This window comes from Labeo rohita, chromosome 24 (assembly GCF_022985175.1).
Source record: "Labeo rohita strain BAU-BD-2019 chromosome 24, IGBB_LRoh.1.0, whole genome shotgun sequence".
In the NCBI taxonomy this organism is placed as follows: domain Eukaryota; kingdom Metazoa; phylum Chordata; class Actinopteri; order Cypriniformes; family Cyprinidae; genus Labeo; species Labeo rohita.
Genome location: NC_066892.1, coordinates 8960105 through 8987819, shown reverse-complemented (window position 1 = coordinate 8987819; position 27715 = coordinate 8960105). Strand labels below are relative to the sequence as shown.

The following is a 27715-nucleotide window of genomic DNA, read 5'->3' as shown; positions in this document are numbered from 1 at the left end:
TAAACATTAGAGGTTTAACCATACGTTGACTCCATTGTGCACACAGGGCTAACTGTCAGTGGTGAGGAAACTCTTGGAATCTGAGAGTCTCCAGGGAGCGTTGCACTGGGATCCTTTCAAACTGGCTGCAGCTGGGATGTTTGCTGCCGGGATGCTGCAGCAAAGCAGCGGAGGACTGAACAAGCGATCGCAGGGAATGGCACGGCTTCCCAACTCCCACTTTTTCCCCCTGTCCTCGGGCTCAGGGTCGTGGGGTTTGGGGCGTTCGGCGAAGAGCGGCTCTCTGAGCTCTGTGAGCTCGGGGTCGGACAGCGTGGACATGGTGGGTGCCGATCCCGACTGCATTATGCAGCTGGTCAATGATGTGCGGAGGTTTGCAGATGTGCTGCTCCACCTCAAGGAGGCTTTTAACACCAAAGGTAAGAGTGAGACCGTATTGAGTTGGTGAAAAGAGCTCGTTTTGTTGTTGTGGGTCAACGTTAGCCTTGGTTTCACGGTCACTAACCTCTCGTTATCTTTTTTGGATAATGGCAAAGGAAAGTTTGTTTGCCATTGACACTGTGAATTCATTCAACAATGCCAGCAATCTTAAACAAATATAGTCACAGTTGGAAATAACTTTCTCTGTGGTGAGTAAATAGGCCCTATCATTTTGAGGTAAATGTGTTCAGACGTATGAAAAATCTGTGTGTAACTTTAAAGAATGTCATTACTGAACAGCATTTTTTTATAATTAACTTTTTTGGGAGTTATTTCATAACATTTACTTTTTCAGAACTGTGCTGGCCAACCATGTGCTGATTAGCATCTTTAAGCTAGGTTTAAAAATATCTAAAATTGCCACTACTGAAACTTCAATCAATTTGGTGAAGTTTCGGTAGTGACATCTTTGTTTTTTTGGGGTTGTTATCCCATAAAATTGTAACTGCCGAAACAGTCATGACCGAAACATGTCATCAGTGTTTTGGAAATGGCAAAGGGAAACACATAATCCTTTATTTGGGGGAAATAAACAACATTTTACTACAGTTTTGCAAATTTGTAGTATTTTAATATATTTTAGTACCTGTATTTGAGTTACTGTCACTATTGAAAATGTGCAGTTACAATTGAAACATGGGATATTTTGACAAAAAAATATTATACTGAATTATCAACTAAAGTGTTATGATAGTGTTTGGTTCAATGTCTATTTAAACTAATGAATCCTTAAGTTTGAAATCAGCATGATCAACGTTTTCCCTTTTGCGAAGAAAAATTGGATTCAAAATACAATAAATCTTATAAATCACACTTGAAATATTGTTAAAATTGTAGTTGTTATTGATTTACCCCTGAAAACCTTTTAATAAAATAGAAAAAAATATTTATAAAAGGTAGATGTAAGCAAAATCTTAATAGGTCAATATAATCCTTCTTATTAAATTATAAATAACAGTGTTTTGGTAGTGACAAATTTGTGGAGAGGACAAATATTCCAAAACATTCTGAAAATACAATATGAGAATTAACTGCACAATTACTAGAAATGTGTACCTTTAACATTATACAAGTTGCATACATACAAATTTGTGGAAGAAGATACATTTTTTATTTTTTTCAAGATTTTTCCAACTTTGAACCAAATATGTAGAATGTTATACAAAAAAAACCCCATAAATTAAAAATGGCTCAATGTCCTTCTTTTCTAAATAAAATACAGTCATTTATATATATAAATGATTATTATATAAATATATATTTATATATATATATATATATATATACATAAACATATTTTACTGTTACTGTGTTGTGACCAGAAAAATAAAACTTAATTGAAAAATATTTAATATATGTATTCAGTAAACATTGTGGAGGAGTTATTAATGGCTTATTAAAGGAGTAGTTCACTTCCAGAACAAAAATTTAGAGATAATGTACCTCGTTGTCATCCAAGATGTTTATGCCTTTTCTTCAGTCATAAAGAAGTTTTTTGAGGAAAATATTTCAGGGATTATCTCCATATAGTGGACTTCAGTGGTGCCTGTGTGTTTGAACGTCCAAAATGCATTTTAAAGGCAGCGTCAAAGGGCTCTAAACGATCCCAGCTGAGTAATAAGGGTCTTATCTAGCGAAACGACTGGTCATTTTCTAAAAAAAAAAATTATTATATATTTTTTAACCTCAAATGCTTGTCTTGTCTAGCTCTGCTGTGCGCATGCGTATTCTGTGTAGTCCGGGTCTGTACAGTCAGGGTATATTGACAAACTCCCATCCACTTTGGATGACAACGGGGTGAGTACATTATCTGTAAATTTTTGTTATAGATGTGAACTACTCCTTTTAGTATTAATATGGCAATGTGAAATTGTGGGAGTATTTGATAAAATAATACTAAGCTTTTCCTCTATACTCCGTAATCTTAAGTGAAGTGTTTTAAAACAGCAAGAAATGTTTTTATAATAGAGGAGTGAATGAAGATTAACGGGATGATTGCTCTTGCATGTGCGCTTACTGCATTCCCAAGGCAGCGGCGTTTGGGTCCGTTTGGATCGCATCCAGTGCTCTAATCCTCGCCTTTGCTTGAGAGTTCCTTAATAAGGAGGAGATGGAGGGGTGGCTGTGTGTGTATGTGGTGGGGGGTGTTTCCAGCCTCCCATTGTGTCTGTGCCATGTTGTCCAGGGTTTGTAGGAATCTCTCCTTTTGTTCGGTGGGGTGATGGAGGGTCCTTGACCCCGGCTGGGTAGGAGAGTTACTCTGAGAGCCGCCAGTGTGTGACCGGTGCTTTTGGCCTCCAGGTCTCTCCTTCCCAGCAGCTTTGGACCTTGAACAGTAGGAACACCAGATCTGAGCCGGGGGTGTTGCTCTCCAGATCACTGAAGACTTACAAACTATGTGTCAGTCTTACATTGTTGTCATAGTTCTGAAAGTGTGGCGCTTTACAAATCCGTCTCAGGCGTGGAATCTTTCCGTAGAGTGACCTTATTAAAGATCTGAAAAAGACCATTGGCAAAACAGTTGCACTTTTAGAGAGGAAAGGTTAACGGTTAAACACGCGTGTTGCATTTCTGAAAAGATCTCTTTGTGTGTCTGCCTTGGTGGCATATATATCGGCAGGAATTATGTAAATAAGCTTAGTAACACACTAACATATGAGTCATGGCGCAGTGCTTTTGCCGTAATCGGCTGAAATTCAGCTAAATGCAGGAAAGGAGACTAATTGGACAGGAAGTTGATTTTGAGAGAGTGCTGAGAACGCAAGAGCCACCTTGCCATGGAAATGCTTTAAAGTGCAAACAAACAGTAAATCCCTACTTTTACTTTGTAAACCGTAAAGACGTTTGCGTCATCATAGAAATGCTGTTGTCAGTGTAAATTTATTACATTTATTTAAGGCTGGGCAATATAGTTACACTTTTTTTCTGTCAATTTTTCTGTCTAATATAATATAATGTAATATAATATAATATAATATAATATAAATTATGTTTAATTTTATATTTTCAGGGCTTTGAAAAATAAATTAAAATATGATCTATATTTACATTAACTATATTAATATTTAAATGTTGGTGTATATGTATATATATATATATATATATATATATACATACACACATATAATATATCATATAATATAAATTGTTTAATTTTATATTTTCAGCCTTTTGAAAAATAAATTAATATATGATCTATATTTATATATTAACTATATTAATATTTGAATGTGGGTGTATACATAAATGTATATATACACACATGTAATATAACATAATATAATATAACATAATATAATATAATATAATATAATATAATGATATATTTCTGCCTTTTGACAAATAAATTATTTTAAATCAATATATTTTAGTTTGATTAAATATATATGATATATTAATATATTTATATTATATTAATATTTAAATGTGTGTAAATAAATAAATGCATATATATACAAACATTATAATATAATATAATATAAAATATAATATAATGTAATATAATATAATGATCTATATTTATATATATATATATATATTTATATTTATACCATTTATCATTTATATTAATATTTAAATGTGTGTGTATATATATATATATATATATATACAGTGACACACATTATAATATAATATAATATAATATAATATAATATAATATAATAAATTATGATTAATTATATATTTTCAGCCTTTTAAAAAATGAATTAATATATTATCTATATGTATATATTTATATTACTTATATTAATATTTAAATGTGTGTGTATATGTAAATTTATATATACATACAAATAAATATATATATATATATATATATATATATATATATATTATATATATATACACACACATTAATATAATATAGTATAATATAATTTTAATGTTTAATTATATATTTTCGGCCTTTTGATAAATGAATGAATATTTAAAAATAAATATAATTTAGTTTGATTAAATATATAGGAAATATATTAATACATTTACATTAATTATATTAATATTTAAATGTGTGTGTACATGGAAGTAAGTAAATAAATAATATAATATATATACACACATTTTGACAAATAACTAAATAAAAATATATTTATTAGTTTAATTTAATATATGTATACTATTTATGTATTTATATTACTAATGTTAATATTGAAATATGTGTATATATATATATATATATATATATACACACACATATATAAACACACATACATAAATAATTTTTATATAATGTATAAATAATGATATTTTAAAAATTCATAACATTCTGTATATCACCCAGCTTTACTTTCATGTATAAAGGCAGCACCAATCTTCACATATCATTGTATTCCTTCCACAGCCACTGATTTATTCCCAAATTGTACATGAGGCACTTCAAATGTCCATTTAAATGAAGAAATACCCCAAGTTTCCATTCACAAGTGGCTCTTGAGGCTTGTTTACACTGGTGTGCGTAGGAAATGAACATTACGTGGCCGGTATCTGGGTGATTAGTGTTTTGCATCAGCGCACATCTTCAAAGTGGTAATTGTTGGTAGTGAACTGGGTGGGTCTGAAGCAGAGCATAAAAGAGCTTGTTGGGAATCAGTTGCTCTGGTGTGATTAGAAGTGATTTAGATCCTTTCAGTTTATGGCTGTATTGTCTCTGCAGTGCGTGGCAGCAGAAAGACACCCCTCGTTTCTCAAAGCCTCCAGGAAGAGAAACCGTAGGGCCATTATCACACTGCAATATTTCGGCCCATTACAAAACAACTGCTTTATTCACTTGCGCTGATGTGAGGGCCACTTCCTTTGTCTCTCATCCTTAGTTTTGTTCTTCGAGCAAACTGGCAGCTTCTGGCAGTGAGTCGACTTTCCCATGCAAGAATAGCAAAAAACCTTGAGATCCCTCCTTAGGGAGTAGTGGTCTGCTATAGTAGGAATTCATTTTTTTTTTTTTCTCCGTCTGAAGTCAAGCATGTCACCTTAAATGGCAATTATTGAACAGCAGCTCTCATAGACAGCGCTGTTGAGAAGCCGAGGCTGGTCGCTGTATTTCATAATCAGCTTTTAATAGTTTTTATGGATTCGAATCAAGGAAAAAAATCTCGGTGGCTTGTTTTCACATCGTTCCTAGTTATGAGGTCTAGACAGCTTCCATAAAGATGTCTTCACAATGAGAGGGATTTTTGAATATCTTGAAAAGGTCGCGACCCTGCCTGGGGGCCGCACATGATGGACATGTTGGTAATTGGATTGGATTATTTTGGGGTCTGCACTGGCCTGGGACATAACTGGCAGTTTGGGCTCTGAACTCAGAGGTCAGTATTGAAGTATGTAGTTTAATGTGGGGGGTAGAGAGTTACTTCTTCTTTTTTTTCCACCTATTTTAAAGATCAAAAAGCTTTGTAAATTGTGTAGATTTGATGTGTTGATTTATGTTGTGTGGAATTTTTTTGTGACATATTGTGACAATCTAGGATGCACAATACATATCAGTACTAATATACCGGTTATCAGCAGATGTTAGTGTTTTTTTGTTTGTTTGTTTTTTTTTAATTTTGAATTGCAAATGTTAATTTGCCCTGTTTTTACATTCAGATTATCTTTGCCGTCATTTAACTTTTACTTAAAGTTAATCTTTAAAACACCAGTACTTTAATAACACTGTTAAATGCAGTAAATATCAAGATAATAATAACAGTTTTTCCGTATTTTATGTAATGTTGTTGTTATATTACCTCAAATGCTTTGTTGTCAGTATGAATTTATTAAACTTGTTTATTTATTAAGCTTTTTTTCTCTCCTTTTTTGGCTTATAATGATGTATATTAAATATGTAAATAAACTACCAGTCAAAAGTTTTTGAAAAGAGATTTTTAATGTTTTTTAAGAAGTCTCTTCTGCTCACCAGGCCTTCATTTATTTGATTCAAACGTAAAAATTTGAAATATTTTACTATTTATAATAACTGTTTTCTATTTGAATATGTTTTAAAATGTAATTTATTTCTGTGATTTCAAAGCTGAATTTTTAGAATCATTACTCCAGTCACATTCTCCTTCAGAAATAAGTCTGATATTCTGATTTGCTGCTCAACATTCATTATTATTATTATTTTGTTGAAAACAGCTGAGTAGAATTTTTTCAGGTTTAGAAAGTTCAGAAGAGCAGGATTTATATCTTTTATAAATGTCTTTATCGTCACTGTTGTGTTTCGATCAATTTAAAGCATCCTTGCTAAATAAAAGTATTAATTTCTATAATTTCTTTCTCCAAAAAAAAAAAAAAATATATATATACATACATATATATATACATATATATATATATATATATATATATAAAATAAAAAATGTTTCTTGAACATTCAAATCAGCATATTAGAATGACTTCTGAAGGATCATGAGTAATGATGCTGAAAATTTAGCTTTGATCACAGGAATAAATTACATTTTTAAAAATGTATTCAAATAGAAAGCAGTTATATTAAATAGTATATTTAATATATTTTAATATTTTACTGTTATTGCTGTTTTTGTGTTTTAGATCAAATGAAGTTTTGGTGAGCAGAAGAGACTTTTTTAAAAAACACTAAAAGTCTTACTGTTTAAAAACTTTTGACTGGGAGTGTATATTTATATTTTATTACATATTTTCAGCCTAACAAGATAAATACATAATTTATATACAAATTACTTTATAATATAAATATAAAAATTTATAAAATATTTAAAAATTTAAAAATGTGTATATTTTTAAATTTATTTAAAACATAATATGACAAAATTGTAATTTTATCTATTTATTGGCTATACAAATAAAGTAAATATTTGGCTTATTGTATTGAGTGTTTATTTTACATGATTTGTGTAATAAACAATACAGACCTCTTAAAGGGGTCATCAGATGCCCATTTTTTCACTAATTGATATGATCCTTTAGGGTCTTAATGAAAAGTCTATAATATACTTTGGTTAAAAATTCTCAATGGTAGTGTAAAACAACACCCCTTTTACCTTGCCAAAATCAGCTCTGCAAAAATCATCCCATTCTGGTCGAGGTTGCTTTAAATGTTAATGAGCTCTGCTCGCCCCGCCCCTCTCTTCTCTCTGTGGAGTGACGAGCCTGTTTACTTCAGCCACTTTTACCCGCACGCCACTCTAACAAGCATCTGGGAATGGCTCGATTTAAAAAAGAGGATATTATTTTTACAGATGAATTAAAAACCACTGCATGGATTTTTATCATTATAGGGTAGATGTGTTCAAAGAACATGTAAAAGTGAACTTTGCATCCGATGACCCCTTTAAAGGGATAGTTCACCCAGAAATAAAAATTTGTCACTAATTACTTGCCCTCATGTTGGACTATTTTAATGATGTCCTTACTACCTTTCTGGGCCTTGAACATGTCAGTTGCATTGCTGTCTATGCAGGGTCTCGGATTTCATCAAAAATATCTTGATTTGTGATGAACAAAGATCAAACGGGTTTGAAACGACATGACATCATTTTCGTTTTTGGGTGAAATATTCCTTTAAAAAATATTACCATGTAGAATTGCATATGAACAAACCCTGACATACGTCTCTGTATTCAAACACAGTACTAATGCTATAACTATAAAAGCATGGCAGGTGGCAATTACAGAGCATCCATTGTTGCATTGACCTCTAGTCTTACATTTTGAGACTGGTGTCTTTGATTTGCTGAGCTGGTCAGGTGTTGCATTTATCCCATGGGCGACTCATTCAAGCAGCAGGATGGTTGGCATGTGTCAGCTATTTTGGAAATGAAAAACAAGATGGGCTGTAATGAATACCGGCCCTATTCACAGAGGGAAATAAAGTGTGTAAGGTTCACTGCTCTCTTTATGATGTTTCAGAAACCCTCCATTCACGCTTGCTCGTTTCTGACGGGAACCGCGGCGAGCTTTTTGCCTTTTGGAGAATCGCTGTGTGAATGCACAACTTCCAGTGTCGTTTCTTCAAGACGCTTTGTTTAGAAGGCATCACTCATATTGAAATTATACACAACTGTCCCATGCTGAGAAATTGACACAACCGCCCTCACATACACCAGAATCCGCTGCGATTGGTTGACGGCGAAACCTGTTATTCAGTTTTTCTGTGTTTATCAATGCACTAACTGCTTTAGTCGCCCTGAAGTCTATGTGAACTCGAGGCTTCTCAAAGCGGAGATTTGTTTATTAGCAACTCCCAAGAGACAGTAAATTGTTTCTATTTTCCCCAAGTGCGGGACGGGTAAATAATCAACTGGTCATTTATGTAATTTCCCTCATATTTCAAATACTTGCCTTATAGCTCACAGATGTTTCAAAGGCTTCCCAAACATAAACACTTGTTTGGTTATCTCAACTTTAGGACAATCAATAAATCTCATGCTTTATAATATCTCAGCATTGTGTGGTTCCTGTTTGATTGTGCTGGTGTAACCTTGAGAGGACCAACCTGGTGTATTTTTAACTGTTAAATCAATATTGACCCGTTCCCGGTCGGCCGTTACCGCAGTCTGGGCGCATCATTTTGATAGGGGTGGGAAACGCAGTCCTCTCCTCTCCCATCCCCCCCACATACTCTGCATTCCTCCAGAACAAACGCTCACTTGTTGCTTTAGTGTCTTGGATCAACAGTTGCTGAATGTTGGACACTTTGGACAAAAAGAACCGGCATGAAACATTGACAGCGCTACTGTCCTGTCCTAGTACAGTGACTTTATAATGCGTTATGATGAATGTTTGAAGTCAAAGAAAAAAAAGTTTGTCTTTGTAATAATCAAAATGTGCTGTTGTTGTCATTGAGGCCATACAGGCTGTTGGGTTACCAATAGCTAAATAGCATTTTAGCATGGATTTCATTTTTTACATTTACATTTTAATCATTTATCAGATGCTTTTGTTCAAAGCGACTTACAAATGAAAACAATGGAAGCAATTTGCAGTTAGCCTAACGGAGTACACGCAGCAAGTTTTTTTTTTTTTTTTTTTTTTTTTTGTTAATTGTATAATAAATAAAAAGAAAACAAATAGAATACAAAAAGAATAGAGAAACTACAGTTTTTATTTTTTTTTAAAAACAAGCAATTAGAAAATGAATTTAGTGCAAGTCTTGAAAATTTTTTTTTTTTTTTTTTTTTTTTTGTTTATTTAATAATATGATAAAATGTATATTTGAAATGCAATGTAACTTGCTTTGGATAACAGAATCTACCAGACACACAAATATAAAGTTAATTTTATTTATGCAATATAAGTATAATTAAATATGTGTGTGTTTATTAATAGTTATAGCATATTCATTAGTATTTTGAATTTGCTTTTATTTTATATTTGTTGTTTTATTTTCACTTTACTTTGTCATAAGAATTTTGGTATGTGCTCTTGTCATGTTTACCATTTTCTTTATGTTTTTTTTTTTTTTTTGCATTTAGCTTTCATTTATTGTATTTTAGTTTTAGTAATTTTAGTGCTTCTTTTATTTCAGGCAACATTTAAGTTTTGCATTTATACATTTATAATATGAAATAAATAATAAATATATATATATATATATATATATATATATATATGTTATATTTTATATTCTATATTATAAACTTTTTTATTTCATATTTTAGATATGTATTATATTACATTTTTTATATATACTGCACACATAATACTAAATTCTATATTTTTATATATTATAGCTACTGTATTATAAAGAAATTTTTTTGGTCTATTTTTTTTAATTATTCACGTATATTTTTATATTATAAATGCAAAACTTTAACTTTGCCTGAAATAAAATAAACTAAGCCCTAAAATTACTAAAACTGAAATAAAAATAAATGAAAGATAAACGTAAGATATATATATATATATATATATATGAAATGTTATATTATGAAACACAATTAAGTAATAATATTAAATTCTATATTATATAAATAATTTTTTATAATTTATTTGTAATAAAATTATTACAAATAATTTTATAAATAATTTTATTTGCCTGAAATAAAAAATGAATTTATTTGCCTGAAATAAAAAATGAATTTATTTGCCTGAAATAAAATAAATTAAAGTAAAAAAAATTCAATGTAAAAAAGTGTGTGTGTGTGTGTGTGTATATATATATATATATATATATTTTTTTTTTTTTTTAAATTATGATACACAATAAATAATAATATTAAATTCTATATTATTACAAAATTATATTAAAATTATATTAAACTTTATTAACTATATTAACTACATTAAAAAAAAATATATATATATATATATATTTTTTTTTTTAGAATTCTTACATTTTTTTTAGAAAAGTATAATATACAAAAGGTCAAAGAATTTTTTGCATGTAGCCCATGACAAAACAATGTAAGATCAAAGTTCACTATTTTTTTATTTTAGTGTACAAAAGGAAAACACTTAATTTCCAATACTGTGCAAATTTGTTGAAAATGGCTTGGAAAGGTCTCAAATTGTGGCTTTGGACTTTGTGGAGGGTCCAAGCTGCCCTCGCAGTGGGGTGCGGGCCCAGTCTATGAGTGGGATTAGACCCCTCTTCATCCCCAGTGGCACCACATTGTGCTCCAGCCTGCTGTGCATGGGGGGCTTCCTCTGATCGGCTAAAACTGATTTTCTGGCCCCCATTGTGAGGTGATTTGGGGGCTGGTGACCCTCACCATTTGCCCTATGAACGTCGACCTTCAAACACAGGCGTGAGGGTCTACATGCACCATATGCATGGGCTGCTTTGATCCGAAAGAGATTTCAGATGCGTTTTGTTCTAGGAAACATTGCTCATTCATTCATTCATTCATAGCACGGCTGATTTTATGTTGTGAGTCATGAGTGCTTTACATTTAAACTGAGTCATATCTGCATTTTAAGTGTTTGGTTGCATAAATCTTTCAGTAGTTTCAATGAATCATTAGTATCAGATGACTTCATTGCTTGGCTGAACAGTAAAAGGTGAGCAAAACGGTCATTTTTTCACAGTATTCCTGTGTTTTGTTTGCTAATATGTAACTAGGCGCTGAGAACTTCTCACCAGGTGTTTCACAGCACCGTCATTTGTCAGACGTCACCGTGAGTAATTCCTGGTATCGAGCCAGGAATGTTTGCAGGATTACTCTTTCTTTCTTTCCCATGTGATACTCTCGAACTGGCACGCTTATGCTGCGTCCATTGAGAACTACAACTTCTTTTTGTCCCACTGTGAAGTTTTATGGGAAAATGGCCTCTGAGAAAACCAATATGCTGTTTCAGAGATTCATCCATTGTAAAATTCCAACCTAAATTTAGCCGCCCGTGTCATTTCAGTGGCTTGTTCTGGCTTTTTATTGCAGCTGTGATCCAGCTGTACTCCTGGTAAATAGGCGATCTCCTCTTATATGGTGTAGCCACCAGTCAGTTCTCTAATGAAGAGGTTGCTTTGAAGATATTTCTGTTCAAAGGCACTCGTAAATTAGTCCAGATCATCTTTGAAGATCACATTACGCTTTCTTGGTTCATTAAAGTAGAGTTTAGAAGATGTTTGATTTCATTTACATGTACATGTAGCAGTTTAAAACATTAGTGCAAATGTTTTCTTCTTTTGGTCTTAGACTTATCTGTGGTGGAGTTCAGATGGGCATGAAGCAGAGATTACAGCCTGTAAGGAGAGTTGAATGTAGGGCAAGGTGACATATTCATTTCTAGCCTGAGCAAAAAGAGAATAATAGATAAGACACAAGTGTGCGTTTTCAGGGCTGGCTGTACCAGTGCACACGTGTGGGCTGCGAATAGCTGTTTACTGCCTGGTCTGTGCTGATTTGTGGCATTTTAACAGTTAGACACCATGAAACAAGATTTGTAGGCTGATTTTTTTTTTTTTCCATTCTATATCATTCTGCAGATTTACAGTGGCGTGTTTTTTTTTCTCAGTGTGGATTTATTTTATTTTATTTTATTTTATTTTATTTTATTTTATTTTATTATGTCATTTTATTTTATTATTTCATTTGTGAATGATATCTCTGCTCCTGTCTGTGCAATTTATTTATTTATTTATTTTATTTTATTTTATTTTATTTTATTTTATTTTATTTTATTTTATTTTATTTGTGAATGATATCTCTGCTCCTACCTGTGCACATTTGTTTTATTTTATTTTATTTTATTTGTGAATGATATCTGCTCCTGCCTGTGCATTTTATTTTATTTTATTTTATTTTATTTTATTTTATTTATTATTATTTTATTTTATTTTATTTGCGAATGGTATCTGCTCATACCTGTGCATATTTTAATTTATTTTAATTTATTTTATTTTATTTATTTTTTTTGTGAATGATATCTGCTCCTACCTCTGCATATTTTATTTTATTTTATTTTATTTTATTTTATTTGTGAATGATATCTGCTCATACCTGTGCATATATTTTATTTTATTTTATTTGTGAATGATATCTACTCTTACCCATGCATGTTTTATTTGATTTGATTTGATTTGATTATTTTATTTTATTTATTTATTTATTTATTTTTGTGAATGATGTCTCTGCTCCTACCTGTGCAAATTTTATTTTATTTTATTATGCAACGCAACTGACATGTTTAAAGCACAGAAAGATAATAAGGACATCATTAAAGTAGTCCATGTGACATTATTGGTTCAACCTTGATTTTATGAAGCTACGAGAATACTTTTTGTGCGCCAAAAAAAAAAACACACCAAAAAAATTTCTTTGTGCACAAAACGTATTGTTGTAGCTTCATGAAGATGATGAACAAAGGTCATATGGGTTTGGAACGACATGAGGGTGAGTAATTAATGACAGAATTTTCATTTTTGGTTTAGCTGTCCCTTTAAAGCACAAGTTCCAAAGAGAAGTAACCACTGATTATGTAAGGCTTTCACATTAATGCAAAGCCCTAAACATAAGGAGCTCTGGAATGAGGAATGTTTACAACAGGAAGTCAAGTTTGGAGAAAACTGTAACCTAGTCAAACATAGGACACAAAGGAATGTTAAACAGTTGTTGAGAAACTGAAATGATAATGTTGGTCAATGGTAACAAGATACCACACCTGAGGGTCCCAGTAGCTTTGTCTTTTATCTGCAAACCAACCTAGCTAATATGCTCTACAGATTAACCTAATACTTGACAATCCCCAATCAAGCCCACCGCTCTGGATTAACTTCAATCCAAGATGGCAAATTTATCTGTAGATTAGATTAAAGTGGCCCTGGATTAAAATAGTCTGGAAAGCAGTAGATGTGTCCCCCCCAATACGGTACCGCCAGGAATAGATTATTCTCCTCCGCTCTTCCACACAAACACACACATGCTGAGGGGTTCTAGCGTAGCTCTGCAAGACCATACAGGCCAGGCCACTTGATCTGACTCAAATCCTGTTTTCGAGCAGTGGGTTCCTGGTACAAGATGAGTGGGTTGAAGATTAATTGGCCCCTGTTTTGCATCTGAGGCCTGAGCCCTGGAAAGCCCATCAAAGAGACACAGCTTCATGTTGAGAGGGGAAGCCCTGTCCGTGGCTTATCCTTGGCCGAGCAAAGGCTGTCTGGTTTTTCTCACGGACTTTATGGCCAGTTGCACCACTGGTGTTAAGATAAAATGAAATATATATGTTTCATAGAAGAAAGAAGTGTGTACAGGTTTGGAACGACATGAGGGGAGGTGAACTATCTGAACTATATTCGGGTGAACTATCTCTTTAAGTGCTCAGTGCACCCATGTTTACTCACAAATGTAGTTTACCATGTATGTTTAATGTTTAATTAGGGGTTCAAGCATGTAGTGCTGAAACCCTATTGTAATTGTTAGAATTTTCACAGATCAGCGATCTCCATGTAAAACTGATCGTGCAGACCAAACTGTAAATTGCGGAGACTTGAAACTTGGAGGGATGGTAGTACTCACACCACCTACAATGTGACCAATGCTCGCCCCAATCGGCCTGACGGGGGCACTACAGCGAACAAAAATAGAAAATCGCTCATAACTCCTAAATCATCAGTCGCAAAATTTTCAGGTATTTTGCATTTTTTGAAAACTAGTCCTAGGTTTTTCGCCACAGTTGGAACCAAACCCGTGCAGAAAGATTATCTGGAGAGTGAATATCGATAATTATCAAAAAAAAAGTTAAACTTTTGACTCACCGTCACAAAGGAACACCAAAATATTTGAAAGGGGCAGGGCCACTTTTAGTAAAATGCCTATAACACCTGAACGGAATGAGATATTTCCGCCAAACTCAGAACACTTATGTAAGAGCTCAATCTGAGGTCATAGGAAAAAAATCACAGAGCTTGGCCACTTGGTGGCGCTACAAGAAGGAAAAAAACATAAAAATGGCTATAACTATGCAACCATTTGTCCTTTCAATATGAAAATTGGTGTGCACGGTCTTGGTCCAAAGTGCCACACATGTGTATAAGGATATTCGTGTATCTCAAAAAACATGGCCACCATTGGCCGACAAAATTTGAGCACCTGTTAGACAAGGAACGAAACTTGGTGGACCTGCATTTTTCATGGGCGTAAACGATTGTACGTTGCACGGTTTTTCGCACATGCGCACAATATTCATATTATACGATAGAGCTCCTCATTCTGGACAACTTTGCCTCTAGAACCACTGTTGTCAGTCAAATAGTGTTAAATGATTGAGAAGTTGTCAAAAACCTACTTTTGTGAACTAGTTCTAGGTTTTTTGCTTAATCTGAAAAAAAACACTGCAGTATAATTCTCTGGACTCTCTAGGTCAATAATTATCAAACAGATGTTGAAATTTACTCTTTGGGAGGCTGTAATGGGGTCATTTATAAAAGGGGGCTGTCCAAATTTACCCAAAATCCTATAAAACCTAAAGGAAAACTCAAAACTTCACAAAACCTGCTGAGCACATGCGACAGATTATTCTAAACAAACATGCAAAGTTTTAAGGAGATTGGACCACAGCTGGCGATAACAGATAAAAATGACTCAAAACACTGTATTTTTATGGTAAATGACCTGGATTTGTCAAAAAAGCGCTTTTTTTAGTCATTGATTTAGGTGGGTTCAGCCTTGCCAAATTATATGTAATGTTTTTTTCCTTATATGCTTGAAGCCCGGTAATCACTGCTTGCAGCTATATTGTTGTCATACACATTTAGCATAAACATCTTGTTTGGAATGTGAGTTTTCTGTCAGATTTCTGTAGATTAGAACCTCTGTGAAACTTTTTTGCATTTTGGTTATTGACTTAAAACTTAAGGATTAAGCAAGTAACCTGTGTAGCATCTTGTTTTAAATAGGATTTTTGTGGCAGATTTCTGTTTTACTTCTGTTTATTTCTATTTTTCAATTTTACTTGCTTGACTTTTGATGATTCCCAACCACCTTCATTTTCTCTGCTCTCTACCTTGGATGTCAGGTTTGGCTGGCCTGAGATGAGCCGGTTGTGGCTATTCTGGTCAGCGTTGCTCTGTGGGAGATTTTCAGTCATGTTGAATGCAACATAGCTGGACTGCTGAGGTTCAATTCTCCTCATAAATGTGGGTAACAGGAGGGAGTGGTGGTTGTCTTTTTTCCCGCTCTCGGAGTGATCGACAGTCGTGTGGACGAATGAAAGAAACATGCGCATTCCTGTTTCCACGCGAGGCACCTGATTTATATGCAGCAGGAAACTTAGGAGGATAAATACTTGGAATTTGTAATGCCAGTGAAGATATTATGGTTTGCCAAAATTGGTGGATTTAGCAAATACGTTGCTCGGTTTCACAATCAGCTGTCCTTCAGTGCCTCTACAAGTAATTCAAAGTCAGTTTGAGGAACATCTCAAAGTGGAGTGTTTTGGCTCCTCAACAATCAAGACATATTTGTACCCTGATTACTAATGGCACTTGATGAATGATGAATTACCATGACATTCAAGACAAGGTTAATTTCTACACAGCTTTTTGTTTTAACCATAGTTTTTGTGTTTTGACAACAATATCTTTTAAATTTAGTCAATATAAAAATTGCCATGTATGCGTTTAGTCATATAATTGAATTATATTATAAATATAAATATATACATTTACATTTTATATATTTTAAATTTGTGAGAGTGTGTGGGTATATATATAATATTTAAATGTATATATATATATATATATATTTTTTTTTTTTTTTTTTTAAAAATATATATATATATAAGTTTAATTATATCATAAATATAATATAAATTAACATTTTATATATTTTAAATTTATGTGAGTGTGGGTAAACTATATATATATATATATATTTATTTATTTAAAAAATATATATACAATATATATATATTTTTTAAATAAATAAATATATATATATATATAGTTTAATTATATTATAAATATAAAGACTTAAATTTACATTTTATATATTTTAAATTTATGTGAGTGTGTGGGTTTGTGTGTATATATATATATATATATATATATATATGTATATATATATTTAAATTTATATATTTATATATTTTATTACATATTCTATACATAATTTAATTATATTATACATATACATATATAAATTAACATTTTATATTTTATATATTTTAAATGTATGTGTGTGTATATATGTATATTTAAATATATATAAATATAAAATAATTAAATTATTAGATTTTTAATAATTAAATTGTAATATATATATACACACACACACAAACAAATTACCATTATATATATATATATATATATACAGTATATAGAATATTAAATGTATATATTTATATATATTATTAAATATTTTTTATTAATATTTTTTTTTACAATGTAATTATTATATTTTATTAAAAATCAAATAATTTAATTATTTTATATAATATAAATATTCAGTATATATTATATTTTAAATGTATATATTATTAGATATTTTGTGTATATTATTATATATATATATTAAAATTTTAGATATTTTATATGTTTGATCTGACTAGCATGTTCAAGTGCTGGTGCATTTGCATCATTTTGTGCAGATGTATGTTTTGTAAGTAGTATTATTTTAGTTTAATTACCTGCTGGTAAAGCACTTCAGTTTACTGGTGCTCATTTACTCTTCAGCTTCAGCTCAAGTAGGTCAATTGAGTATAATTGAATTATTAGAAACAATCACTCTATTTATAGATTTTTCGTCTCCATAAAGCACTGTTATTGCATTATCAGTATCTTTTTTCTTCATATATTTGTCATATATAATTGTGATTCATATTAGTTAGATCATGATGCACATTTTTAGACTCATGTTCATTTTCCTTGACCAAATCACCAGTGATTTTGTTGATGAGATCAAGACTGATTTATTTGCTAATTCATTTGCGAGATATTTCACTTACAATGGCGAATGGTCTACCTGCAGTGCATTCTCAAAATCCCGTTTGACCTCCGAGGCATGTCTATGCGAGTATGTGTGTGTGCATACAAGGGGCTCCTTTAAACGTTGGCCCTTTGTGTGCAGTCATGGGAAAGAGTGGATGAAAGGTGGATCAGCAGGGTACTTTGGGGCAGGGGGAGATGCTAAACGCAAAAAGGCCCCTTTACCGTGGAGCATGTAATATCCTGATCCCAGGAGCTTCCCTGTCACAGGGGAGGACCTGGCCCACCTACCTCAACAGAAAGTGCCCCAGGGTGGGCCGTAAGCGCTGAGGAACGCATTAGACCGTCCACCCTGGCAGCTCTGGTCAAAAGGGCATGTTAAAGGCTAAGTAGTCTGATTTTTACCAAGTCTTTTGACTTTTAAGACAAAAAGGAGGCACGGAACCAAAGATGTTGATCACCAAATTACAGACTCCTACACTCTGGAGCTGATTGTAATGCTGTTGACCCCTGATCAGATGATGCGGGCAATCAACATAATGAGTCGTGTTGCTGCTCTTTGTGTTGACTTTTCAAGCAGGTGGGTGTTGTGCATATTGGGACGCTATTTTTAAATGCTATCGTAGTATGTTTTATAATCTTTTGTCAGCTGGAGTTGACATGAAAGACTATAAACTCTTTATAATCTGATTGGGCCTCAGCAAGCTCAATTGTGACATGTTTAATGATTTTACATTGGACCTGGACCAGAAAGGCCTGCCATCCATCTCTCATATTCTGAAGCTTTATGATTACATTGTTCTCACGATAAGTCATGGATGATTGAACAGGGTTGGGGTCACAGGAAGAGGAATGTTGCAAATCATATTCTCTTTGTCTATATATTTTTATTAATATACATTTTTTTATTAATAAAAATAAATTATCAATATTGGTTGAGACATTATTTTTTTAATTTGGATTTTTTTTTAAAATTGTAACACTTAATTGTGCATGCTTATTTAGATTTAGATTTAGATTTTTTAATTATTGATTATCAATATTGGTTGATACATTATTTTTTATTTTTATTTTAACCCTTAATTTCATGCGTATTTACTTTTATTTACTTTCGTATTTACATATTTACTTTTTTTCATTTAGTATTGGTTAATATTGGTATTTTTTATAATATATAATTATTATATTATATTATATTATATTATTAGAATTTTTTAAATAATTAATTGTTTTAAGATTAATTTAAATATTTAATTTTATTTGCCTTAATTTAATACTGAAGGTTTTTTTATGAAAAACATGTTAAATATAATTTTTAGCAAATCTCAAAATAATATTTGCTTTTTTTATACTGTATATTATAATGTTGTGATGCCTATATTCATTTGTAGATTTAAAACAGTTATTTTCATTTTTTTTTTTTCTAATAATTTTTAGTATAATTTTAATATCAACCATTCATTGTTATTGGCTATTCTTAAGAAGCTAATAATAATTATGATTTATTGGTTGTATTGGTTGATACTGTATTTTGTTATTATTGGTTATTAACTGATTTTTATCTAGTTAAATTATTATAATGTGTAATTTAATATTATATTAATTATTATACTTTAATTTTAAAAATAATTAATTGCTTAAAAATGAATTTAAACACTTAGATTTCATTTGCCATCATTCAATACTGAATTATTTAAAAAACAAACAAAAATGAAAAACTGTTAAATGTAATTTTATCAAATCACAAAATAATATTTGCTTTTTATACACCATATTATAATGTTGTGATGCCTATATTCACTTGTTTTATTTTTAAAACAATTAATTTAATTGTTTTTTATTGATTTTTTTATTTATATATTTTTTTTAATTGAATTTTAATATCAACCATTCAATGTTATTGTCCATTCTTGAGAAGCTAATTATAGGTATGATGTACATTTATTATATTTATATAATTATTATTATTATTGTTAATGTAAAATTAAATTAATTTAAACATTTAGATTTCATTTGATGAAATTTAATACTGAGTTATTTGTTAAAAAATGTAAAAATAATAATATTTGTTGCCTAAATTCACTTATTTTTAAAACAGTTCATTTCAGTTTTTATAGATTTATTTTTTTTTACATTCATTTAGGCAATTTTATAGAATTTTAAAATTGACCATTCATCGGTTATTGGCCATAACAGTAAAATAATTATCAGTAACTGCCAGAATTTTGAAATCAGTGCATACGCAATTGTAAACTGTCCATGCTACTCATTGTTTACTTTTTATTAGGTTTCTTAGTAACTTTTGAAGAACATCGTCTTCCCAGAAAGCAGCCTTGGCTGCTGTACTTATTTGGTGTGTGTTCATGTGTTTACATGTGTGGCCCCTCTTTTCCCACTCCTACACTTGACGAGGCGTCTCCCTCCTGGAATTCTGGGTTTCCATGACGTTAACGGGGTAAAAATGTGCCAATGTCTCTATGAGTCCAGAGTGGGTTTGCAGGGCGGTTTTATTCCTAGAAACACGCGTCCCATAGGTCTTAACCCAGGTGCACATGTTTAGATCCAGGAAAACGATCCCAACGTCCCCCTTCCTTCACTTTTCTGCTCCCTTTAGCGTCCACAGTCCCATCTTTGGTTTCTAAAAGCCTCCCAGATTTATTGTTCCATAAATGCCTCATGCTGCAGGCCCCAAAGAAGACAGCCCCACTGTTTGCAAATGGCCCCCGGAGACAAAAGGAAGGTTCCCCCAATCAGAAGGGCTTTTCTTGTCTCGCTGAAAGCTCGCTCTTGGTTAAACAAGGTTTCCCGTCATCACCGGCGAGGGGTCTCTTCCTTGCTATATCAATCTGTTGGTGAGTGATCGTGTTTGGCCCCGGTGAGAACAAACTCAGTGCTATTGTAGCCATCTCAAACGGGGAACCGCAGGGTTAAAATCATCAACTTCCCATCCTTCCCGCTGTTCCAGCGCTCAGTTGTGCTAATTGGTTGTTTTTTAGGACCGGCCCAAACGAGCAGGGAGCCATTTAAAGTGTTTGATGGCCCTGGGTCTTGTGGCCTCTATTCTCTCTGTTCAGCCACAGTGAACCCTTTCGGGATGCGTGACCGTGTGTGCATGTGAATGGGATTGCTGTGTGGGGATGGGGCAGTGCTTTGTGTTTGTGTTATTGTCATTCAAAATGTAATGTCTTTAAAAGAGGGTTTTTAATTTGACCCCCACCAATTAAGAGATTTAGGCTTGGGCTGGCTGGCGGTCACCTTTGACCCACCTGCTTATTATACTCGCCATCTTCACATCATGGAGTGAAATCCTCCTTCTGTTTCTCTGTATATCTCTCTGTTCGCTCTCATTCTCTCTTCACAAGATTGTTTTCTTTTGGGAGTAACGTAAAAAAGATCTTTGTTGCCAAACTGATGGAGCTGGAGGATTTCTTTTGGTAAATGTTCTCGGTCTCGTGTTTCGCAAGTGAAACTCAAGCTTAATATAGCAGGGAACATTCTAGAGCACATATTTTGCAGACTAGTAGGGCAGTTGCAGCATTGTGGTGATTAAGATTAAGATTATACTTAGTCAGCTAGTTAGTCCCATACTTAGCTCTGAGGTGTTGAGTTTTTGCTGCTGAGCAAAACAGGGTAGTGTACTGTTCAAAATTTTTAAATTTTAGTTCAACTAATGCATTGAAATTCAAATTCATATAGCTGTATTTTTTTACTAGAAAAGCAAAATTTGTTAAGTCAACCTTATGTAGACATAGATGGATAGATAGAATATGGATGGAAGGATGGATGGATAGATGATGGATGGATGGATGGATGGATAGATGATGGATGGATGGACGGATGGAAGATGGATGGATGGATGATGGATATATGATGATGGATGGATGGATAGATAACTGATGGATGGATAGGTAGATGATGGGTGGGTGGATGGATGATGGATAGGTAGATGGATGGATGGATGGATGGATGGATGGATGGATGGATAGATGATGGATGGATAGACGGATGGAAGATGGATGGATAGATAGATGATGATGATGGATAGGTAGATGGATGGATTGGTAGATGATAGATAGATAGATAGATGGATGGATGGATGGACTGGTAGATGATAGATAGATAGATAGATAGATAGATAGATAGATAGATAGATAGATAGATAGATAGATAGATAGATAGATAGATAGATAGATAGATAGACAGATACATGATAGATGGATGGATAGATAGATAGATAGATAGATAGATAGATAGATAGATAGATAGATAGATAGATAGATAGATAGATAGATAGATAGATAGATAGATAAATAGATAGATAGATAGACAGATACATGATAGATAGATAGATAGATAGATAGATAGATAGATAGATAGATAGATAGATAGATAGATAGATAGACAGATACATGATAGATAGATAGATAGATAGATAGATAGATAGATAGATGGATGGATGGATGGATGGACAGATGGATGATAGATAGAGATAGATAGATAGATAGATAGATAGATAGATAGATAGATAGATAGATAGATAGATAGATAGATAGATAGATAGATGAATGATGGATAGGTAGGTGATAGATAGATAGATAGATAGATAGATAGATAGATAGATAGATAGATAGATAGAGAGATACATGATAGATAGATAGACAGATACATGATAGATGGATGGATAGATAGATAGATAGATAGATAGATAGATAGATAGATAGTTGGATGGATGGACTGGTAGATGATAGATAGATAGATAGATAGATAGATAGATAGATAGATAGATAGATAGATAGATAGATAGATAGATAGATAGATAGATGGATGGATGGACTGGTAGATGATAGATAAAATAGGATAGATAGATAGATAGATAGATGATGGATGAATGATGGATAGGTAGGTGATGGATAGATAGATAGATAGATAGATAGATAGATAGATAGATAGATAGATAGATAGATAGATAGATGATAGGTAGGTGATGGATGGATGGATGGATGGATGGAAGGATGGATGGATTGGTGTATGATAGATAGATGATGATGGATGGATGGATGGATGGATTGGTAGATGATAGATAGATAGATGGATGGATGGGTAAATATATAGATCTATATAATTATTTATATAATCTATATAGTTTATATAGATAGATAAATAGATATTCATGTTGCATACACAGCCAATAAGCTTGCAGCTTTACACTTAAATGGCTGGTTAGCATTCACTAGACCATTTCGCAACATGCTTTCATAGTTTCTCTGAAACCCTCCACCTCCCCAGCTCCACCTGTATAGATCTATGGGTTATTAAATATGCTATTCGTGCAGCCAAGACATTGTCATATCCATTACCATGCCAAAATCCCCCTAGAGTTGTCATGACAGAACTATATAAATCTTATTGTTCCTCAGATACAAACATAAAGCACTCTTTATTGAGGCTTCATTGACTTATTGAACTGTAGATGATTTAACTAGGAAAGCATGGTGACTTCACCATCACCTAGAGTAACTGCTCTCTGCTCAGAGTAAGACATTCAATTGTAGAGGAACATATCCTGCACACTCCCACATGCAATAACCTCATCAGATGTGTAATAGCTTTCATGGCGAGGGGTCTCTGGGTCAGAAGCGCAGTGTTGGCCTCTCTCGAACAGGAGGGGAGATGGTAAAGATTGGCTGCCGTCGATTGAAACAAAAGCTCTGTTCAGTTCTCATAAGAGAGCACCAGGTTATCTCATCAGGAAGTGGTTATTCATGACATTTGATGAAGATGAATGAGTGCTAAAGCTACAGGACAGTGGCAGACCTGCTGTTCGTGTTGGCAAGGGCAGCAGGGGTGAACATCAGTGTTATGTAGATATGTCACTCTATGAGCTTGGCATATTGACTCATGCTGTGGTCATTTAGCCCTTTTATTTTATTTTATTTTTACATTTTTTATTTTATTTTTTTTAAATAAGAATTTTTAAATCCACAGAACCTAGTTTAAAAACCCTGATTTAGCCTTTTTAACGCTGCTTATTTGTATTACTGACAAGCTAATGGTTATTGGCATACGACTGAAAATGATTAGTTCGTATGATGAAAGTATGATGATGAAATTGTTTTTCTATGACTTCCCTTGCGTAACTATAATGTGGTCAGACAGCGTTGGCCCTCTGAGGCCAGAAAGCAGCTGTCATTTCCATGGTAGTCACCATCCACGGCAGCATTAGTTCCACCGCGGGCTCTTTTTGTTGCTTTACGGAAAAGAGATGGAGCGAAAAAAGAGGGTAGAGGGGGTAAAGTCTCCCTGATCCCCTTTTCCATGCGCCGGGTAATCCGGAGGCCACCGTCAGCACAAATGTGGCTTTGATAGCCGGGAGAGGGTGCGACTGAACACGGTGCCCCTGAATGTGTTTATGGGTAAGCGAGTGTGTGGGTATGTGTTTGTGTGCAGTTGCAAATCTAGGGGGAAACGGGTCAAAAGAAGTTGTATGGAAAGAAGGCCCCATGTGGGAAGTTCAGTTTGAATGTGTCTGGAAATTGGACAGCAATTGTGTTTGGTTGTCCAGTGCATGCGAAATTACATAATGAAAGCACTGAATAAGAAATGGTTGTATCTGAAGCACTGAATCAGTATGAGGAAATGAGATTGGGTTGACGTAGATGTAGTGATCAGACAGGTTCATGCTATTGTATTCTTGCAGACCGCAGGTTCCTAATCTAAACAAAAGATTCATTCAGAATGAGTATAAGCTCCTTCCTCCGTCAGGTCATTTTAGGTGTTTGATGACATATTTGTTGGCATCAGGTGTCAAAATCACACATGATAACCATTGTTGTATGAGTTAGATGTCTGGTATTTGCACTTGTGTTTGTCCTCTGCGTCCCAAGCAAGCACCACTATTATTATTGCTCATATTTAAAGTTATGGATTTGAACAAACACGTAACTCCAGCATTATGGTGTGTAGTTGTTTTGCTGCTGACGTGAGGGATGCCATAAATCCTGTGAGAAGTGATAAAACGAATCAGTTTTGCCCTGTGAACATATAACATGAATGGGTTGGATGCTTGAGCTAGTGAGCAGCCACCTAGCAAAGCCATAACAACTACCCAGAACACCCTAGCAACCACATCACAGCTACCTTGCAACTCTATCTCCATCAGAGCACTCTAGCAACCAACCAGAACATAATGAGTGCCCTGGCAACCACCCAGAACACCCTACAATCGCCTACAGTAGCAACGCCTTAATAACCGCTCTGAACATCCTAGCACTGCCATAAGAACCACCCAGAACACCTTAGCAACCAGCTAGAAATGCCTTAGAAACCATTCACAACATCCTAGCAACCACCCAGAGCATCCTCACAACCAATCAGAACATCCTGTCCTAGCAATGCCTTAGCTACTACCATGAACATCCTAGCAACACCCTAGCAACCACTCAGATCTCCCTGGCAACAACCAGTACATCCTATCGGTGCCCTAGCCACTACTTACTATTTAGTACACCCTAGCAACCATCTAGCAATGCTATAACAACCACCTAAAACACTGTAGCAGTCCCAAAACACCCTACCAACTAATGCCCTGGAAAAAATACAGTACAATCATCTAGACATGCTCTAGCAACCACGCAAACACCCTAGCAATCACATAGCAATGCCCTGGAGACCAGTCAGAAGCAACCACAGAGGAACATCCTCGCAACCAATTAGAAATGCCTTGGAAACCATTTAGAACATCCTAGCAACCAGCCAGAACATCCTATTGGTGCCCGAGCCACTACCTAGCAACACCCTAGCAACCACCTTGAATATCATAACAATGGTTTAGCAAACCTCCCAAAACACCCTATCAACTAATGCCATGGCAACCATCTAGAAATGATCTAACAACTACACAAACACCCTAGTAACCAACTAGAAATGCCTTGGAAACCATTCAGAACATCCTAGCAACCACCCAGGACATCCTAGCAACCACTCAGAACACTTTAGCAACCAATCAGAGCATCCTATCCTAGCAACACCCTAGCAACCACTCAGCTCTCCCTGGCAACCAGCCAGAACGTCTTATTGGTGCCCTAGCCACTACCTAGCAACACCCTAGCAACCACCTTGAATATCCAAGCAATGCCTTAGCATCCTCCCCAAACACATCAACTAATGCCCTGGAAACCATACAGTACACTATAGCAACCATCTAGAACTGCTCTAGCAACTGCACAAACACCCTAGCAACCAACTAGCAATGCCTGGCAACCACCTACAGCACAAGCATGATGGTGGCAAGTTTTGAATAATCAGACACCAGTCAAGTTTTTCTAAAAATGTAAAAAGTTAGTGTGTTTTTCGTTAACTGTAATGCTTCCACATGTGTGTTTCAGATCAGCAGGACTGTTTGCACCAGGTGGTTCATGAGCGTCTGGGAGAACTGTTGCGTGTATTAAAAGCGGTGATTTCCAAACATCACTCCCTGAATTCCGTGGAGATCCTCAGCGCGGCCGGGACCCTCATCGCAAAGGTCAAAGGTAAAGCATTGTCTCACTCGACTTGAATATGACACAGCGTAGAGGAATGAGGGAGAGACACTTTTTGGCTTGATATCTTCCTCTCACAATCCTCCCACTCTTATTTCTCTCTTATTCTTACTTAAAATTGTCACTAGTAACGATAAACCCGAAATTGCCAGAGATGATTCTCCAGTGTGAAGCACAGAGATCTTTTAAAACGAGACATTGTTTGTCAAGGTTCTCAGAGGGCTGACATTGGAAAAGCAGAACAATGCACGTCTGCAAGTGTGTTTTTGTGTGTGTGTGCATGTATGTGTGGGGGCAAACACTTGCTCGGAGTACAATGTCCTTGTCAGAGCAGAGGAATCCCGTTTCACTCGGTTCCACGGTGAGAGATTAGCATCTCCATGCATGGCGTTGCTTCACTTGGCTTGCGGACAAGAATCTCAGAAGTATCTGCATAGCATCTAAACTCTTTTTTTGTGAGTGTTTTGATTGTGCTGTCTTGGAAGCTACTTAGTTTGGTATTTTATTATCTAAATCAATAACACTTGAAGTGTTGTCGAAGTGTTCATGGGCTGCTTTATGCACATGCATTAATTTCATAGAGAGATATTCATTTAACCACTTATTTTGCTGTGTAGTGTCAGAGATGTCAAAATTTTCAGTGTTGAAGTGGCTGCGGGTTCTGAACACAAACAAGGGCAGGACTTGGTAAATGGCGTGTCTTGGTTTATTATGTGGTCACTTTACTTGCACTCTGCACTGTTATTGGGAGCTGAAGCTGAATGCCTGGCTTTGTTTTGACAGTTGGGCTCATAGCGGGTCATGTGATGTTTTTGTATAAACACATCTCCAAACCTTTTGGTTTCCTCTTTCTAAATAGTTATGTTGCTGAGCGTACCTTTTGGTTTCCTCTTTCTGTGCAGCTAGGGAGTTTTCTCTGTGTAATCAAATTCATGGCACTTTGTTAGTCTATTAGTATGAGTCAAGTGTGGTTCTAGCATATATGAATTTTTATATGTGTGCATAAATAATAAAATGTAGAATATCAGTATACTGACAGCAACATAAGCTTTAGATGTTAATGAATATAGAGAAATCCTTTGAGGTATTATATAAATATCAGAAAATTAAATCATAGATTAATTTAGATTTAATTGGTTTCATTTAGATTTATTGTAATTATAATAAATTATATAAATTAAACATTATATTATATTGTTATATTTTAATTATTAATTTCATTTATAAATAAATACTGCACTTTCCTTGTAAACAAGTGTCCTTGTATAATATATTATTATATTATATTATATTATATTATATTTATAAATAAATACTGAATTTTAAAATCTCAGTATTTCTCAGAGGTTTCTCCACAATTCACTGATAAATATTTGGA

The 27715-nt window shown here is 33.8% G+C and overlaps 1 protein-coding gene across 3 annotated transcripts in view; it reads left to right on the top strand.

The window, feature by feature from the left end:
• Positions 1–27715, top strand: part of arhgap29a (Rho GTPase activating protein 29a) — a 54974-nt gene that overhangs the window by 2131 nt on the left and 25128 nt on the right. Inside the window, exons 2-3 of one of the 3 annotated variants that reach the window (XM_051098152.1) lie at positions 47–419; positions 26185–26328. In XM_051098152.1, coding sequence (XP_050954109.1) covers positions 137–419; positions 26185–26328 — 427 coding nt within the window. In that variant the 5' untranslated portion in view covers positions 47–136. Of the gene's footprint in view, positions 1–46; positions 420–26184; positions 26329–26547; positions 26793–27715 lie in introns of those variants that run through there. The other 2 variants (XM_051098155.1, XM_051098154.1) reach the window with 2 other exon arrangements.